This window comes from Erythrolamprus reginae, chromosome 2 (assembly GCF_031021105.1).
Source record: "Erythrolamprus reginae isolate rEryReg1 chromosome 2, rEryReg1.hap1, whole genome shotgun sequence".
In the NCBI taxonomy this organism is placed as follows: domain Eukaryota; kingdom Metazoa; phylum Chordata; class Lepidosauria; order Squamata; family Dipsadidae; genus Erythrolamprus; species Erythrolamprus reginae.
The window spans coordinates 27,273,399-27,289,742 of record NC_091951.1 but is presented as its reverse complement, the minus strand read 5'-3'; the positions used below and the strand labels follow the sequence as shown (position 1 = coordinate 27,289,742).

The 16,344-nt window shown below is 43.9% G+C and overlaps 1 protein-coding gene across 4 annotated transcripts in view; it reads right to left on the bottom strand.

Moving 5' to 3' along the window:
- LOC139163010 (zinc finger protein 263-like) overlaps window positions 1-16,344 on the bottom strand; it is a 73,474-nt gene that overhangs the window by 17,978 nt on the left and 39,152 nt on the right. For all 4 annotated transcript variants that reach the window (XM_070743900.1, XM_070743901.1, XM_070743903.1 and 1 more), the window contains 2 exons: window positions 15,241-15,331; window positions 2,496-3,190 (listed from right to left, as the gene is read on the bottom strand). In XM_070743900.1, coding sequence (XP_070600001.1) covers window positions 2,496-3,190; window positions 15,241-15,331 — 786 coding nt within the window. The remainder of the gene's footprint in view (window positions 1-2,495; window positions 3,191-15,240; window positions 15,332-16,344) is intronic.

Here is a 16,344-nt window from a genome sequence, read left to right as displayed (position 1 = left end):
ATGACTAAATTTGGCTATGTGATCCAACTGGAAGACTGGGAAAAATTATGGTCAGTAAATTATAAGATGATGCTATCAATACCTTATAAAGAAAACCTCTATAAAATGTTTTTCCGATGGCATTGCACGCCTGCACGCTTAGCCAAAATAAATGTGAACATAAGCAACAAATGTTGGAAGTGCAAAAAAGAGGTAGGAACATACTACCAACATTTGGTGGCGATGTAAGGAAGCAAAACAATTTTGGACCCAAATTCAGATATGGATGGAAGAAATATTGGATTATAAACTTGAGATGAAACCAGAAATGTACTTATTAGGAATAATTAGAGGCAAACATAGTAAAGAAAAGTATTATTTAATAAATCACATACTCACAGCTGCAAGATTAGCATTTGCACAAGTATGGAAGCAAGAAAAGACCCCAAACGAAGAAATGGTGATTTAAAAAATGTTAAGACTGTGCCAAATTTAGCAAATTAACATATGAGATACAAAATCAACAAAATAAGGACTACTACAGAGTGTGGGAGAAATTGTACAATTGGGTGGATTTTTTTTAAAAAAAGCATAGTACAGTGGTACCTCGAGATACGAGTTTAATTCGTTCCGGACCTGGGCTCTTAAGTCGAGCAGCTCTTATCTCGAACGACTTTTCCCCATAGGAATTAATGTAAATAATTTTAATTGGTTCCAGCCCTCAAAAAACTCACAAAGTTAGTCTAAATTATGCAGAAAGACATGTTTTTAATGAATAAATGTACATGTACATATAAATGAATAATGAAGTTTCTTTCACTTAACTTGTAAACTTTCTTAAACTTTTAAATTTACATATGTTCAACTTCTCTGCCACCCAATCCTGTAGGACAGAGGTCCCCAACCCTTTTTGCACCAGGGACCGGCTTTAAGCGATCAAGAGAGGAATGGGTGAATGAATGGACGGAGGGTGGGAAGGAAGGAAGGAAAGAGGGAAGGGACAGGAACAGAGGAAGGAAGCAAGGAAACTTATGAAAGGGGAGAGTAAGAGAGGAATGAGTGAATGGAGGGAGGGAGGGAAGAAGGTGGGAAGGAGAAAGAAAAGAAGAAATAGAGGAAGGGAAGGTAAAAGAGAGAAAGAAAAAGAGCAAGAAAGCAAGCAAGCAAGCAAGCAAGCAAGCAAGCAAGAAAGAAAGAAAGAAAGAAAGAAAGAAAGAAAGAAAGAAAGAAAGAAAGGGGGAAGGGACAGGAACAGAGGAAGGAAGCAAGGAAACTTATGAAAGGGGAGAGTAAGAGAGGAATGAGTGAAGGAAGGGAGGGAGGGAAGAAGGTGGGAAGGAGAAAGAAAAGAAGAAATAGAGGAAGGTAAGGTAAAAGAGAGAAAGAAAAAGAGCAAGAAAGAAAGCTGCAAGCACCCCCCCGAGCCCCCCAGGCCGGCTGCAACCTTTTAAAACACGCGCGCCGCTTCACAGCTGTCTCCTGAAGCCGAACACGGAAGTTAGCGTTTGGCTTCAGGAGACAGCTCCTTGGCGCTTGTATCTCGAATTTGGGCTTGTAAGTAGAACAAAAATATCTCTCCCCTCCCAGCTCTTATCTCGAGTTGCTCTTAAGTAGAGCAGCTCTTATGTCGGGGTTCCACTGTAAATAGAATTGTAAAAGATTAACTTTTTATGCATATAGGAAATTGTAAATGTTTAATGTTGTTTGTATGGTGTTTAAATGTTTGTATGTTAAATAAAATAAATTTTTAAAAAAAGAATAATGTATGCTCAAAGTCGGAAAAGACAAGACATTCCATCAGAAAAGCTAATAATAGAAAAAAATTTCTATTGTGCAGAGATGGACAAGATGTCAAGAGACATCAAAGGTATACACACGGATGAGGAAGATAAACTGTGGGATAAATGGCATCGCTGGATCCAGGGTAGAATGACACAAGGAGAGGCTAAAAGACATAAAGCTTCCCAGACGACCTCAGACAAAAGATAATAACAAAAAGGGACCATAGAAACATAGAAGACTGACGGCATGAGGTCTTTTTCTGCCGTCAGTCTTCTATGTTGCTATGTTTCTATTTTCATTGTTTTCTTACTATCTCTTCTCTTCTCAAAAAGGTAATTAACGAATTAGAAAATGAATTGTAAACAATAGGAGGGGGGGAACGGGTTACGATCTGCAATGTGTAACGAGATATTTCTTCTTTTTACTGTATCTGAAAACATAAATAAATCATTAAAAAAAAAAACGAAGACCATCCCTGAATCTGATACGTCCCGAGGTCACGTGATCCTCTTTTGCCACAAGCAAAATCAACAGGGAAGCCAGATTTCCCGTTTCTAACTGAACAGCCACAAACAAACATGTTACTAACTTAACAGCCACAATGGTTAACAGTTGCAAAATGGGGCAAAACTCACTTAACAAATGTCTCACTTAGCAACAGAAACATGGGATTCAATTGTGGCCATAAGCTGAGCTCTACAAGGGTGCCCAATATGACAGCGATCCATGCTCACCCTCTGCTCATCTCCTTGTGGCAACCTCTGAAGAAAATCCTCGGCCAAGGCCACCGCCTGGCTCCCCGTCTCCGGACACTGTTCCAAAACCCACTTCTGCATTTCCGGTGGCAGGATCCTCAGGAACTGCTCCAAGATCACCAGCTCCAGGATTTGCTCCTTGGAGTGACGCTCCGGCTTCAGCCACTGGCAGCAGCGGTCCCAGAGTTGACCAAACGCTTTCTCAGGCCCTTCAGCGTCGTCGTAGCGAAACTGCCGGAAGCGTTGGCATTGTATCATCACGCTGAGCTTGCCTTCCTCCCCCAACTGTTCCGTCACTTCCACTGAGGAATCCAGGCCTTCGTAAAATTCAGGAACGTCCATGCAGCCCAGACCTGGAAAGGTTTCATTTGCAGCTTTTCCACTGAAGGACCCTTGATGGAGATCGGCCTTTCTGCTAAGAGGTGGACTAGTGTTATTCTCTGGTGAGAACTGAGAAGATGGAGAGTTTCTTCCATCCAAATATGGAGCCCTCGGAGCTTCTCTTTTCTGGCTCTCACACAACTGGTCCATCCCCTTTTCTGATTCCTCCTTAATCTGGGAAGGAGTGAAATCCTTCAGATACTCCTGTGTTGCTGCATTTTGAATGCTTCCCCTTGCTGGCTCTCTCTTTCCTGCCCGGGATCCTGGCAAGTCTTGTACCTCCATCTTTCTTCCTGGCAGAAATAGAAATGATCATAATTACTTTTGCATAAAAGGGAAGCCAAAGATCCATAAAGGTCTGTTTCTCCCCAATCTGACTAATTATATCTCTTAAATTTAATTAATTAATTAAATATAATTAATGTAATTATATTATATACTATCTATCTATCTATCTATCTATCTATCTATCTATCTATCTATCTATCTATCTAAAATTCAGCAAAAGCCTGTGATACATACAGAACATAGTTTGTTGGCTATGAATAAATTGACTGCCTTGAAATGGCCCTGGGTTGGGCCTAGAGGCAAAAAGGAGCTGTGACGTTCCTTCAATATACCAGGGTGATCCAACAGAAAAAAAACAGATAGCCCCTCCCTGGTACAAAGCTGAAAGGATCAGATCTGGTGGCCTAGAGCAGCGTTTCCCAACCAGTGTGCCGCGGCACACTAGTGTGCCGCGAGACACCGTCAGGTGTGCCGCGGCGAGAGGCGGCGGAGGAGAGTGGGCGGATCGGGCGGGCAATGGGGCAGGGCGGAGAAGCCAGGGGCGCGTTTGGCCGGGGGCACCTACTGCCGCACCTCCCTGCCCCTGCCTCCCCACGGTGCCTCCGGCCAAACGTGCCCCTGGCTTCTCCGCCCTGCCCCATTGCCCGCCCGATCCGCCCACTCTCCTCCGCCGCCACCTCCTGCCTTGGGGCGAGCAATCCGGGAGTCCAGGACTGTGTGGCTTTGCGCCATGAAGAGAAAACGGCCAACTTTTCCCTGCTGCCGTTTTCTCTTCATGACGCAAAGCCACACAGTCCCGGACTCCCGGATCGCTCGCTTCTCCGGTCAGCAAAGCCATCTGCCCAGGAAAGCGCCGCGCTGGCCGGAGAAGCGAGCGATCCGGGAGTCCGGGACTGTGTGGCTTTCGGCTGGGGTAACGGGAGGCGGCGCGAGGCCGGGCGCTGGGGACGTCTGAGAGGGCGAGGAGGCTGATGGCTGCTGCGCACTCCACTCTCTCTCCGGCTCTCTCTCGCGCTCTTTCTTTTTCTCTCTCTTGCTGGCGTGGTGAACGAGAGAGAAAGAGAGAGAGAGAAAAAGGGGAGAGAGAATGAGAGAAAGAAAGCAAGAGAAAGAGAGGGAAAGAAAGCAAGAGAGAGAGAGAAAGAAAGGGGGGAAGGAGGGAGAGGGAAAGACATAGAGGGAGGGAAGGAGGGAGAGAGAGAGAGAGCAAAAAAGAGAGGAAGAAAGAAAGAAAGAGGGATGGAGAGAAAGAAAGGAAGGAAGGAAGAGAGAGAAAGAGGGAGGGAGAAATAGAGTGAAATGGAGGAAGAGATATTTTTTTTGTCCAAACTTTTCTTTAGCCCCCCCACCACCCCCTTCAGTGTTCCCCAGAATTTTGAAAACATGAATAATGTGCCGCGGCTCAAAAAAGGTTGGGAAACACTGGCCTAGAGGTTAATTCTCTGCCTTATAAGGCAGAGGCCCCAGGATCAAATCCCAGTAAGAGTATGGCTAGCTGATGAGGCCAGAACAACGCCGAAATAGCGGTATCCTAGTCTCCCTTAATTTTAAAAATTCAGCAAAAACATGTGATATATATATATGATATGTACATGTGCTCGTGGACGCACTGTAGGAAGAGTCCCACAGCAATTGGAGAGCCCAGTGGTGGCACGCGGAGTAGGAGTAGGATGCAGTCGGCAACGCAGCAGGGACACTTACAGCACTGCACAGGGGATGGTCATTGTCACACATTGAAAGTATGTATGAGGCCATATTCAATATTCACACAGATCCACCACCCTTGGAGGTGATGTCCCATAGCAGAAGGCATCACGTGACCCGCATGGTGGACGACTACCTGTCCATGGACATGATGGTTCTTAGCGATGCCTCCACCAACTTCAATTTTTGGGTAGGAAAATTGAACACGTGGCCAGGGCTTGCCCTCTATGCCCTGGAAGTGCTGGCCTGCTCTGCGGCAAGCGTCCTGTCAGAGCGTGTGTTCAGCACCGCAGGAGGGGTCATCACTGATAGAAGGATCTGCCCATCCACAGACAACGTTGACATACTGACATTCCTTAAAATGAACCAGGCGTGGATCACAGAGGACTTTGCTGTGCCATCCCGAGTGAGTGGTTAGAGCATTCGTTACCACCACCAACACCACCCTCACAGGTGTAAAATTCATGTTATGTATGTATATAATCAGTTATATTTTTATGGTTAAAGTTTGGGTATAGTTTGTGTTTGACTAAAGTTTGTGTTCAATGAAATAATTTTTTGCACAGATTTTTTTTCTGAGAGCCTAAATGCATGTTCCTCCCAAGTTGTGTCACCTATTGAAAATCTGAGATATCCCTGTGTATTTTCATGGGGAAAAATTTAGTGTGTCCTGAGTTCGACTCCAGTCAATGGCTGCACTGTGCACCTGGCCAGGAAGAAAAAATTTCTTTCGGAAAAATGGTTGCAGGGAGCCTAAATGCAGGGAGTCTTCGGAGAGGGGCAGCATACAAATCTAATAAACCATGTTCCCTCCCAGAACTGTCACCGTTTGTAAATCTGAGATATGCAGGCTTATAGTAATGGGATGTAATGTCCAGGCTTGGGTTTGACAAACACGGTTTGTGTTCTCTCTCCACCAGTTGAAGTTTGCCAGTGTGCCACTCTTGTCCAGTGTGCAAAGCCATCCAGACATGACAACAGAACAAGAGAAAGAGGAGGTGTCCAGGCCATCATCTGGGAAGGATGATGAGACCCAGATCTCCGCTCCTGCAGCTTACTGCAATGTAGAGTCTGAGAGGGAGGCTAGCGGGGAGGAGTTGGTGAAAGAAGATACCAGGGTTGATGACGAGGTGCTAGATCACATGTGGACCGAAAACCCTCAGCGTTCATCTGCAGTTACTACTGGCCACAGCACCCAGAGACCGATAGCGCCACAGAGCGCACGCCCTCCAATCACATAGGATTGCTGGGAAAAATCTGGTGGGTGGCTGCTGTTCCGTCCTCCTGCTACTCTGCGTCCCCCTGTTCACCCTCTTACAAATTTAATTTGTGGCCATCGACAGGGCCGCCTTCTTTCTCTGCCTTTCCTTTTTCCGTCTAATCTGAAGCCTCTAGAGCTCTCTGTAAATTTAATGTGTGGCCAACGACAGGGCCGTCTTCTTTCTCTGCCTTTCCTTTTTCCATCTACTCTGAAGCCTCTAGAGCTGTCTGTAAATTTAATTTGTGGCCAACAACAGGGCCATCTTCTTTCTCTGCCTTTCCTTTTTCCATCTACTCTGAAGCCTCTAGAGCTGTCTGTAAATTTAATTTGTGGCCAACAACAGGGCCGTCTTCTTTCTCTGCCTTTCCTTTTTCCATTTACTCTGAAGCCTCTAGAGCTGTCTGTAAATTTAATTTGTGGCCAACAACAGGGCCGTCTTCTTTCTCTGCCTTTCCTTTTTCCATCTACCCTGAAGCCTCTAGAGCTGTCTGTAAATTTAATTTGTGGCCATCAACAGGGCCATCTTCTTTCTCTGCCTTTCCTTTTTCCATCTAATCTGAAGCCTCTAGAGCTGTCTGTAAATTTAATTTGTGGCCAACGACAGGGCCATCTTCTTTCTCTGCCTTTCCTTTTTCCATCTACTCTGAAGCCTCTAGAGCTGTCTGTAAATTTAATTTGTGGCCATCAACAGGGCTGCCTTCTTTCTCTGCCTTTCCTTTTTCCATCTAATCTGAAGCCTCTAGAGCTGTCTGTAAATTTAATTTGTGGCCAACGACAGGGCCGTCTTCTTTCTCTGCCTTTCCTTTTTCCATCTAATCTGAAGCCTCTAGAGCTGTCTGTAAATTTAATGTGTGGCCAACGACAGGGCCGTCTTCTTTCTCTGCCTTTCCTTTTTCTGTCTAATCTGAAGCCACTAGAGCTCTCTCTCAATTTAATTTGTGGCTAACAACAGGACTGCCTTCTTTCTCTGCCTTTCCTTTCTCTATTAATCTGAAGCCTCAAGCTGTTACTACTGGTCACAGCGCCCAGAGACCGATAGCGCCACGGAGCGCACGGCCTCCAATCATATAGGATTGCTGTACAAAATCTGGTGGGTAGCTGCTGTTGCCCCCTCCTGCTACTCTGCATTCACCCTCTTGCAAATTTAATTTGTGGCCAACGACAGGGCCACCTTCTTTCTCTGCCTTTCCTTTTTCTGTCTAATCTGAAGACTCTAGTGCTCTCTCTCAATTTGTTTTTTTTTAAGAAATTGGGGTTTTAATATGTTTAGTATTTATTTATTATTTTTAAAACTAGATTTCTACATGTTATGTATTATTTTGTTGTGAACCACCCTGAATCCAAGGAATTGGACGTCATAGAAATCTAATAATAAATAAATTTGGAATGGGGGGTGTCTCTTGGTTTTCCTGCATAAAAACCAGAAGACATCGAATTGCTCCTTTGCAGACTATTTTGCACAAGGTTTGCAAGGAGCTGCTCCTATTAATGTAGTATCATCTCCAAACCCCAAACATTTTACCCTTAGACTATCCATGGTTGACCTCTCCAGATTCCTAAGAGGTCAGTAAGGGGTGTGCATAAGTGCACTAGAGTGCCTTCTGTCCCCTGTCCTTTAGTCTCTCCTATATCTCTTATATCTTCTCTACTATATCCTCTATAACAGAGGTCCCCAAACTTTTTACACAGGGGCCCAGTTCACTGTCCCTTAGACTGTTGGAGGGCCGGACTATTAAAAAAAACTATGAACAAATCCCTATGCACACTGCACATACCTTATTTTAAAGTAAAAAACAAAACGGGACTGAACTATTTAGAGTGGGGGGGAAGTCTGAAATTCATATATGTTTGTGTTTTGTTTTTAATTTTCTTTTATTAACATCTGATTGGCTATGCAAGGTTTTCTTGGTTTATACAAAAATGTATAAAAATGTTTATAGAAAAATATATAAATATATAAAGAAAGAAGGAAGCACTACGAGTCTACGGAGAGGGGCGGCATACAAATCTAATAAATAATAATAATAATAATAATGGTTAATAAGTTAGAAATGTAATTGGTGGTGTACTTTTTGAAGGAACATTAAGGAGGGAATTTAATTAAAAGAAAAGTATGTACCTGGATGACAACATTAGAAAAAAATCTTTTGCAACTTTTTTGATGATTTTATTAGTTACTGACAAAATAGCGCATTTTATTCAGGGAAAATTAGATGGTACATTGTATCGTTTGAATGTATGTTGGGAGAAAAATATTAAAAATTTACACACACACACCCAAAAAGTCCTTCCGTCCTCCGCCCCGAATTTTCTCCACTACATGTTGGTGCAGGGCAGGGATGGCCTTGCGTGAAAAGTAATAGCGGCTGGGAACGGAGTATGGTGGGACAGCCAATTTAAATAATTTCCTGAGACTTGGTGTCTCCACCAGGAGGTAGGGTAGCATTTCAAATGCCAGCAGCTGCGAAATGCTGGCATTCAGGGTCAGTGCTCGTGGGTGGGATGGGCCGAACCTCCGCTTTCTCTCAAACGTTTGAGGGATGGACAGCTGATGAATGCTTCCCTGGGACAGTGTAGACATGCTTGGTGATGGTGGTGCTGCTGCCGTTGCTGCTGGTGGTGGTGATGGTGTTGGTGGTGATCCATCATTGTCCCTTTGGGAAGAGAGAGGTGACCTTGTTGTTGGGGAGGCGTTGTCAGTGGCCGAAGCAGCCACACAGAAGAGGAAGACCCAGGCGTTTGAATGCTGCTAAGGTATTGTCTCCACCGAAGGCCATGTTTTGAAATCAGGTGCCTGGTCATGCAGCTGGTGCTGAGGTTATTAAGGACTCTCCCTCGCTTCAGGGACTGGTGGCAGAGATTGCAAACGACCTTTTTCTTGTCTTCTGCTAACTGCCTGAAAAAATGCCACGCTGGTGAGATTCTTTGCGACACATGAGGCGTGCTCGGCCCCCGGACACGGTGGGCAGTAGTACCAGCAGACTGAGCGCTGAGGGTTTGCAGCCTTCTCCCTCTGCTTCTGCTGGCTGCCACAGACTCTTCCTCCTGTCGGCCTTCGGTCCACGTGGGATCTAGCACCTCGTCATCTTCTTCCACCGACTCCTCCCCGCTAGCCTCCTTCTCAGACTTTACATTGCAGTAAGCTGCAGGAGCGCGGATCTGGGTCATATCCTCATCTATCGTGGTCTTCCCCGATGATGCCATGGACACCTCCTCTTTCTCCAGCAGAAGCTCCTGGCTATCTGGGAGCCCAAGGTCTGCAACTGCGGATTGGGCAGGTGGACGCCACCGGGGATCCCAGTTGCAAGTTTCAGAGAACAGCATTAAAGACTCCGCTGCTTCTGGGTGAGACGGCCTTGCTGCTTTGGAGGGGGGTGATGACTCAGGCACTGAACAGGCAGATGTGGTTGTGTGTGTAGAAGGCAATAACAAGGAAAAGGTAGCGCTGCATGCCATGTCATCTCCAACTTCTTCTTGCATCAAACCCAGGCGCCTGCTTGCACCAGAGGAAGGGCTAGGAGACTCAGATTTTACACGCCCTCTACCTGCCCCTGCAGCACCAGCTCCATCACCACCACCACCACCAGCAGCAGCTGCAGCAGCAGCAGCACGGCCATGTCCCATTTTCACGGCTTCCTTCATGTTTGAAGGCCTGCAGTGACACTGGTCCAAGGAACAGATGAAGGTGCGGCATTCAGGTGGACCTAGAATTAGAGAAAAAATGCCCCGTAAAACTTAAATGCCCAGGCAGCAGTAGAGCCTTTGTATTAGACAGAAAAACATTAAAATCACAGATACAGGAAGTGGCCCTGTGTTTGACCCAAAATTTCAGAGAGCACTAGAGGCTTCAGATTAGATAGAAGAAGGAGATGCAGAGATAGGAATTGGCCCTTGTTTTACCCAAAAATAAATTGACAGAGAGCTCTAGTGGCTTCTTTATATATAGAAAAAAAGGAAATGCAGAGAAAGAAATTGAAAGAAAGTGGCCCAGAGGTGGACCCAAAAATACGAGTGCCAGAGGTCAGTAGCGAGACAAAACTGACCGTCCACCCCTTTTTATGTATTTATTTATTCGATTTTTATGCCGCGATTCTCCTTAGAGTCAGGGTGGTTTCAACATGTTAGCCATTGCACTTTTTAATTATTGGAATGGCTCGATTGATCAATTCTACATGAAGTTTTTCCACCCACCCAATCTGCACGTTGGACAAGTCTCCCTCCCTCTGGATACAGGAAATAGCTTTGGCCCTGGAAGTATGTGTTGCTTTCCACGACAAGAAGGACCCCAGACCGCACTGGAAAAATTTTGGGCAGATAAGAACAGCATTCTCCCTCACTCTGGATACAGTTAATTGCTTGGGTCCTGGCAGGGAGGCTTTCCTACCAGGACAAAGAAGACCCCAGACCACACTGGAGAACTTTTTAGCAGACAGGAACACCAGTCTCCCTCCCTCTGGATACAGGAAATAGCTTTGGCCCTGGAAGCAGGTGTTGCTTTCCAAGACAAGAAGGACCACTGACCACACTGGAAAAATTTAGGGCATGGTCAGACTCAGCAACCTTTTTTTTTGGCTTACTGAGTGGCAGTCTTGCTGCCCACAAAATAAAAATGAATGTGTTCTGCCGGGCTCTCTGATAGGAGCCTCCTGAAAATTCAAGGGTACAAATTTCAGACACAAACACGTTTGAAAATTCAAAACAATGTTCTTTATCACAAAATTCAAAATAAACAAAGCACTCTTTTTGTATTGCACAAAGCACTCTTCCCAAAACAACTGGGTAGGCTGTACAATTTCCATTAAGCAGTCATTAAGTACTTAGCTAGCAGCTGTGAAGAAACTTCACACCCCTTCTTCTTCCAATGAAGTGAGACACATAAACACACGTTGCTCTGCTTTGATTTCAAAGGCGTGAAAAAGCAACAAAGTCCAGCAATACAAGATTCCTGACGAACTCTGATCAGATATTCTTCCACAATGGCCAAACCCACATGCTGCTATTTATAGCAGCAGCCCTAATTACTGGAGACCCGCCCAAACACAGGTAGCCTCCCTTATTTCCTGTAATATGTTCTTATTTGATCTCTTCTATGCATAATTCTGCGCTTGCGTGGGTCCAAAATGTCATCATCTGAATCAACGGAAGATAAGGGAGAGTGACTGCCTGGGCTGTGTGCCAAGCCCTCCTCAACCGAGTCACTCCCACCTTCTTCTTCGTCCGAGGAAACTAAACTCTGAACTGATTCTGTCGGCAATAACACAGGCCTGTGACATGTTGAATTTTCCCCTGCATCCACCTCCCCATTCCCTGGGGCAGGAGCTGGGCCAGAGCCAACCACAACAGAATGAAAGGGAAAAAAGTTTTTAAAATTTCAAAGTGGAAGTGTAGCAGAGAAAATCACCCCCAAAATACCCACAAAGCAATATTGTTGTGCCCTTCCATGCTTTTGGCCACAAAATAAATGAAAGGAAATAAGTTTTAAAAATTTCAAAGTGGAAGTGTAGCAGAGATCAACTGCCCCCCAAAATCCCTGCCCCCTTTTGTCTTTTTCTTCTTCAGCCCTGCCTGGATGCTCACCAAAGTTTTCTTGTCTCTTAAACTTGTATAAAGAGTCTTTGAGGACAATATCTCCCTTTCTGTGTAGCAGAAACAAAGTGTGTAGGTCTTTGAAATCTAAGCTATCTCTCCCTCTCAGTAGCACTAACAAGACTGTCTCTACCTGTTCTGTCGGGCTCTCTGGTAGACTCCTCCCAAAAATTTACAGGTACAAATTTCAGACACACACACGTTTGAAAATTCAAAACAATGTTATTTATAATGAAAATTCACTTAAACTAAGCCCTCTTTTGGTATAGCATAGAGCACTCGTCTCCAACCAAAATGGTAATTTGTACAAGTCCCTTATCAGTTCTATGAAACTTAGCTTGCAGCTGTGAGGCAATTCACAGTCCTTCTTCTTTCACAAAGTGAAACACACTTTGCTCTGGTTTAGTTTCAAAGCGGGGGAAAATCAGCACACAAAAGGTCAAAGTCAGTAAAGCAGTCACGAAACACAACGATCAGATAATCCTCCACAATGGCCAAACCCACAGGCTGCTATTTATAGCAGCCTCCCTAATTACCACAGCCCCACCCAACCACAGGTGGCCTCATTTTCTTTGATAATAATCTCTCAGTTGTTGTTGCCTACGCATCGCTGCCCAGACGGAGGGAACACAGTAGGTTAGCGAAAATGGAGCTCTAACCCAGAGCACCCAATTTCAACTGAAAGATGCTGAAAGAAAATGGAGGGTGTCCTGCATAAGCCACGCCCACAATGTGGTAATAAAATTTTTGGTAGCCCTTCACTGCATTAGCACCGTCATAAAATGGTGAGGAACAATGTAGAGAGATGTATCCTGTGATGGTCTCCTACGGGAACGGTCAGGAACACAGTTCCGGTAGCAAAATTTGGAGCTCCACCCCAGAGCACCCAATTCACACTGAAAGATGTTGAAACAAAATGCATAAGCCATGCCCACAGTGTGGTAGTAAGAATTTTGGTAGCCCATCATTGGATGTAGTCAACTACCCAGAAGGCCACAGCTTCTCTGGTCAAGACCTACAATTTTGGTCCCAGGACCTCTGCATGAAGAAAGCAAGAGAGATTAGAAACAGGAGATCTTTGACTGAAATGTAAACTATGTCCCTACCACCACTAAAAGAGGGAGCCTACTTTGATTTACAGGACCGTGCTTCCTGCCCCCCACTATTCTGTCGAGCTCTCTGGTAGAATCCTCCCAAAAATGCCCAGATACACTTTCAGGCACACACATGTTTGAAAATTCAAAACAAAGTTCTTTATACCGAAAATCCAAAAAAACGAAGCCCTCTTTTGGTATAGCAAAGAGCACTTGTCTCCAAACAAATTGGTAATTTGTACAAGTCCCTTATCAGTTCTGTGATACTTAGCTTGCAGCTGTGAGGCAATTCACAGTCCTTCTTCTTTCACAAAGTGAAACACACTTTGCTCTGGTTTAGTTTCAAAGTGGGGGGAAATCAGCACACAAAAGGTCAAAGTCAGTAAAGCAGTCACGAAACACAAGGATCAGATAATCCTCCACAATGGCCAAACGCACAGACTGCTATTTATAGCAGCCTCACTAATCACCACAGCCCCACCCAACCACAGGTGGCCTCATTTTCTTTGATAATAATCTCTCAGTTGTTGCTGCCTATGCATCGCTCTCCGCATGCGTGGCTGTATCATTAACTCTTGTTCTGAATCCAAGGAGGAGCTAGATAATTGATCTCCTTCTGAGCTGTCTGCCACACTCTCCTCCTCCCTGTCACTCATGTCTTCTTGGTCAGAGGAGCCTTCGTCAGCAGATTCCACCGGGGGCAAAACAGGCCTGCAGCATGTGGATGTCTCCCCCACATCCACAGTCCTTGGGGCAGGAGCTGGGCCAGAGCTAACCACAACACATCCATGACCTTTTCATTATTTTTGAAAGAGTTTTCTTTTTCTCTTTGTTTCTATTCTGCTATATGCTCTTAGGGTACTGACTATTTGATTTTCAGTATGTATTATTGCTGTCTTTTCTGTATTTTTATCTGTTTTTAACTTTTTTCTATCTTTTTCTATTTTATTTTGCTTTGTCCCTTCCACCTAATTTTTCAGCTGTCTTTTGTATATTATATTCAAAATGTTGAGAGCTTTCAACTTTCACATCTTCAAATATAAGTTCCAATCAACCTCTTCTAATTCTTTGTCATTATTTCTAGAAAGACCGCTTTTTAATTGTTGTGGTTGGCTTCAGGCCAACTGCTATGGCTGCTGATTTTGACTCAGAGGAGCTGGAGCCGTCCGATCACAGAAGACCCGTCTGGCTGGAGGAGGAATCAGACAGTGAACCAGAAGGTGAAAGGGATGAGGAAGGAGCTGGAGAGGCAGAGAGGGAAATGGAGCCGGTCAGATCTCCAGCCAGAGTTTCATCTGAGTCAGACGGGGAGGACATAAGGGACGATCCTATTCGTAATGTCTGGGTAAGGAGAATGATGGGACGTCAAGAGCAACTGTGCAAACGCAGAAATAGATTCTAGGTCACAGGTGTTAGGAATTAAAGATGTTGCCACAGCCTTGAAAAAGGGGAGTTTTTGCAGATGACATTGTGGGAATTTATCGTTCAGTTTTTGGAGAAAGACTTTGATGAATCGCGGTTTCGTGTTTGCTTTGGATATCTTTGGACTTTCTGAGCCTTAAGCCGTGAGTTATTTGGCTGATGTAAGCCAGAAAGACCTCTGTGCTGACTTGAGTGATTAACTCTGACCTGTTGGACTCATAAACTAACATTGCTATGGCAGCCTTCTGTATATAAAGAAAACCTCTTTGCTTTCTTTTTACAAGCCTGCGAGTGTGCGTGTGTGTTTGATTAATTACTTCATTTCTGGGTGCCAGGCAGAACGTTAATATTTAGAGATCATTTGGGGGGAACTTTCAACTCTCCTATTAAAAGGAAAAAAACATTCCATAAAATCCAACAACAAAATGCAGATATAATATGTCTCCAAGAAACGCATGTAAGAAAACAAGACCAACTAATTTTGAACCATCCCAGGCTTGGAGAAATCTTCTCATCCCTTGCTCAAGCTAAGAAGAGAGGAGTAGTACTATACATTAAACCCAAATTCAACCCCAAACTAATTTATACAGATGACAATGGACAGATATTAATAGTACAAATTACATCAGGACCAAAGAAAATACACATAATCGCAATCTATGCTCCCACAATAAACCAATCTATTTTCTACATCAAAAAATTACGGAACTAAACTTGGGGGGAACTTTTAACTTAACTCTCTAAAGTAACAGTTGGAAATTTTCTCACCTAGTCTCATTGCTCTGTCCACACACCGCTCCAGCATAAGATCATAGTGTCCCAGTTGCCCTAGCTTGTGACTGACCAAAAATGGTTATGATCCCTGCTGCTATTAAGGAGAGCTTTCTTTGGATCAGCGAAGAAAAATGTGGTTTCCTAATGATTGACAAAGCTCCTACGCTTACTAGATTTCATCCCCAAGTATTTCAAAGTTTCATGGTCTACTCACTGTCTCCATCCATTGGGATCTCAACTTTCACAATATCCAAAGGATCCACTTCGGAATTGGAAGGTTCATCAGGCAAGTCCCTCAGATCTCCCTGTGTGAGAGAGAAATATGAAGATGTCTAAGGAGACGATTTGGACATGTCTTCTCAACATCAGCCTATTGCTATTACACAAACCAGGATCGATTGGAGATTCATTTCAGCCCATCTTGAACTCTGGCAAAATGATTTTGAAACACTACAAACCTTTGAGAGACTGGAAAAGTTACAAAGGAAACCACGGCTTAGTTGTTTGGAAGAAGTTTAAATGTCCTAATTTTAATGTTTCAGGCTGGCAATGATGGAGGAGACCATCCCAAAAAGTACTCAAAAAACCCTCTTCATATGATGATGCATGTAATTACTGCCACAAGAATAAACCACAAAAATATCGAAGAAATAGTTAAAGCTAATATGAAAGCTTGGATGACTAAATTTGGCTATGTGATCCAACTGGAAGACTGGGAAAAATTATGGTCAGTAAATTATAAGATGATGCTATCAATACCTTATAAAGAAAACCTCTATAAAATGTTTTTCCGATGGCATTGCACGCCTGCACGCTTAGCCAAAATAAATGTGAACATAAGCAACAAATGTTGGAAGTGCAAAAAAGAGGTAGGAACATACTACCAACATTTGGTGGCGATGTAAGGAAGCAAAACAATTTTGGACCCAAATTCAGATATGGATGGAAGAAATATTGGATTATAAACTTGAGATGAAACCAGAAATGTACTTATTAGGAATAATTAGAGGCAAACATAGTAAAGAAAAGTATTATTTAATAAATCACATACTCACAGCTGCAAGATTAGCATTTGCACAAGTATGGAAGCAAGAAAAGACCCCAAACGAAGAAATGGTGATTTAAAAAATGTTAAGACTGTGCCAAATTTAGCAAATTAACATATGAGATACAAAATCAACAAAATAAGGACTACTACAGAGTGTGGGAGAAATTGTACAATTGGGTGGATTTTTTTTAAAAAAAGCATAGTACAGTGGTACCTCGAGATACGAGTTTAATTCGTTCCGGACCTGGGCTCTTAAGTCGAGCAGCTCTT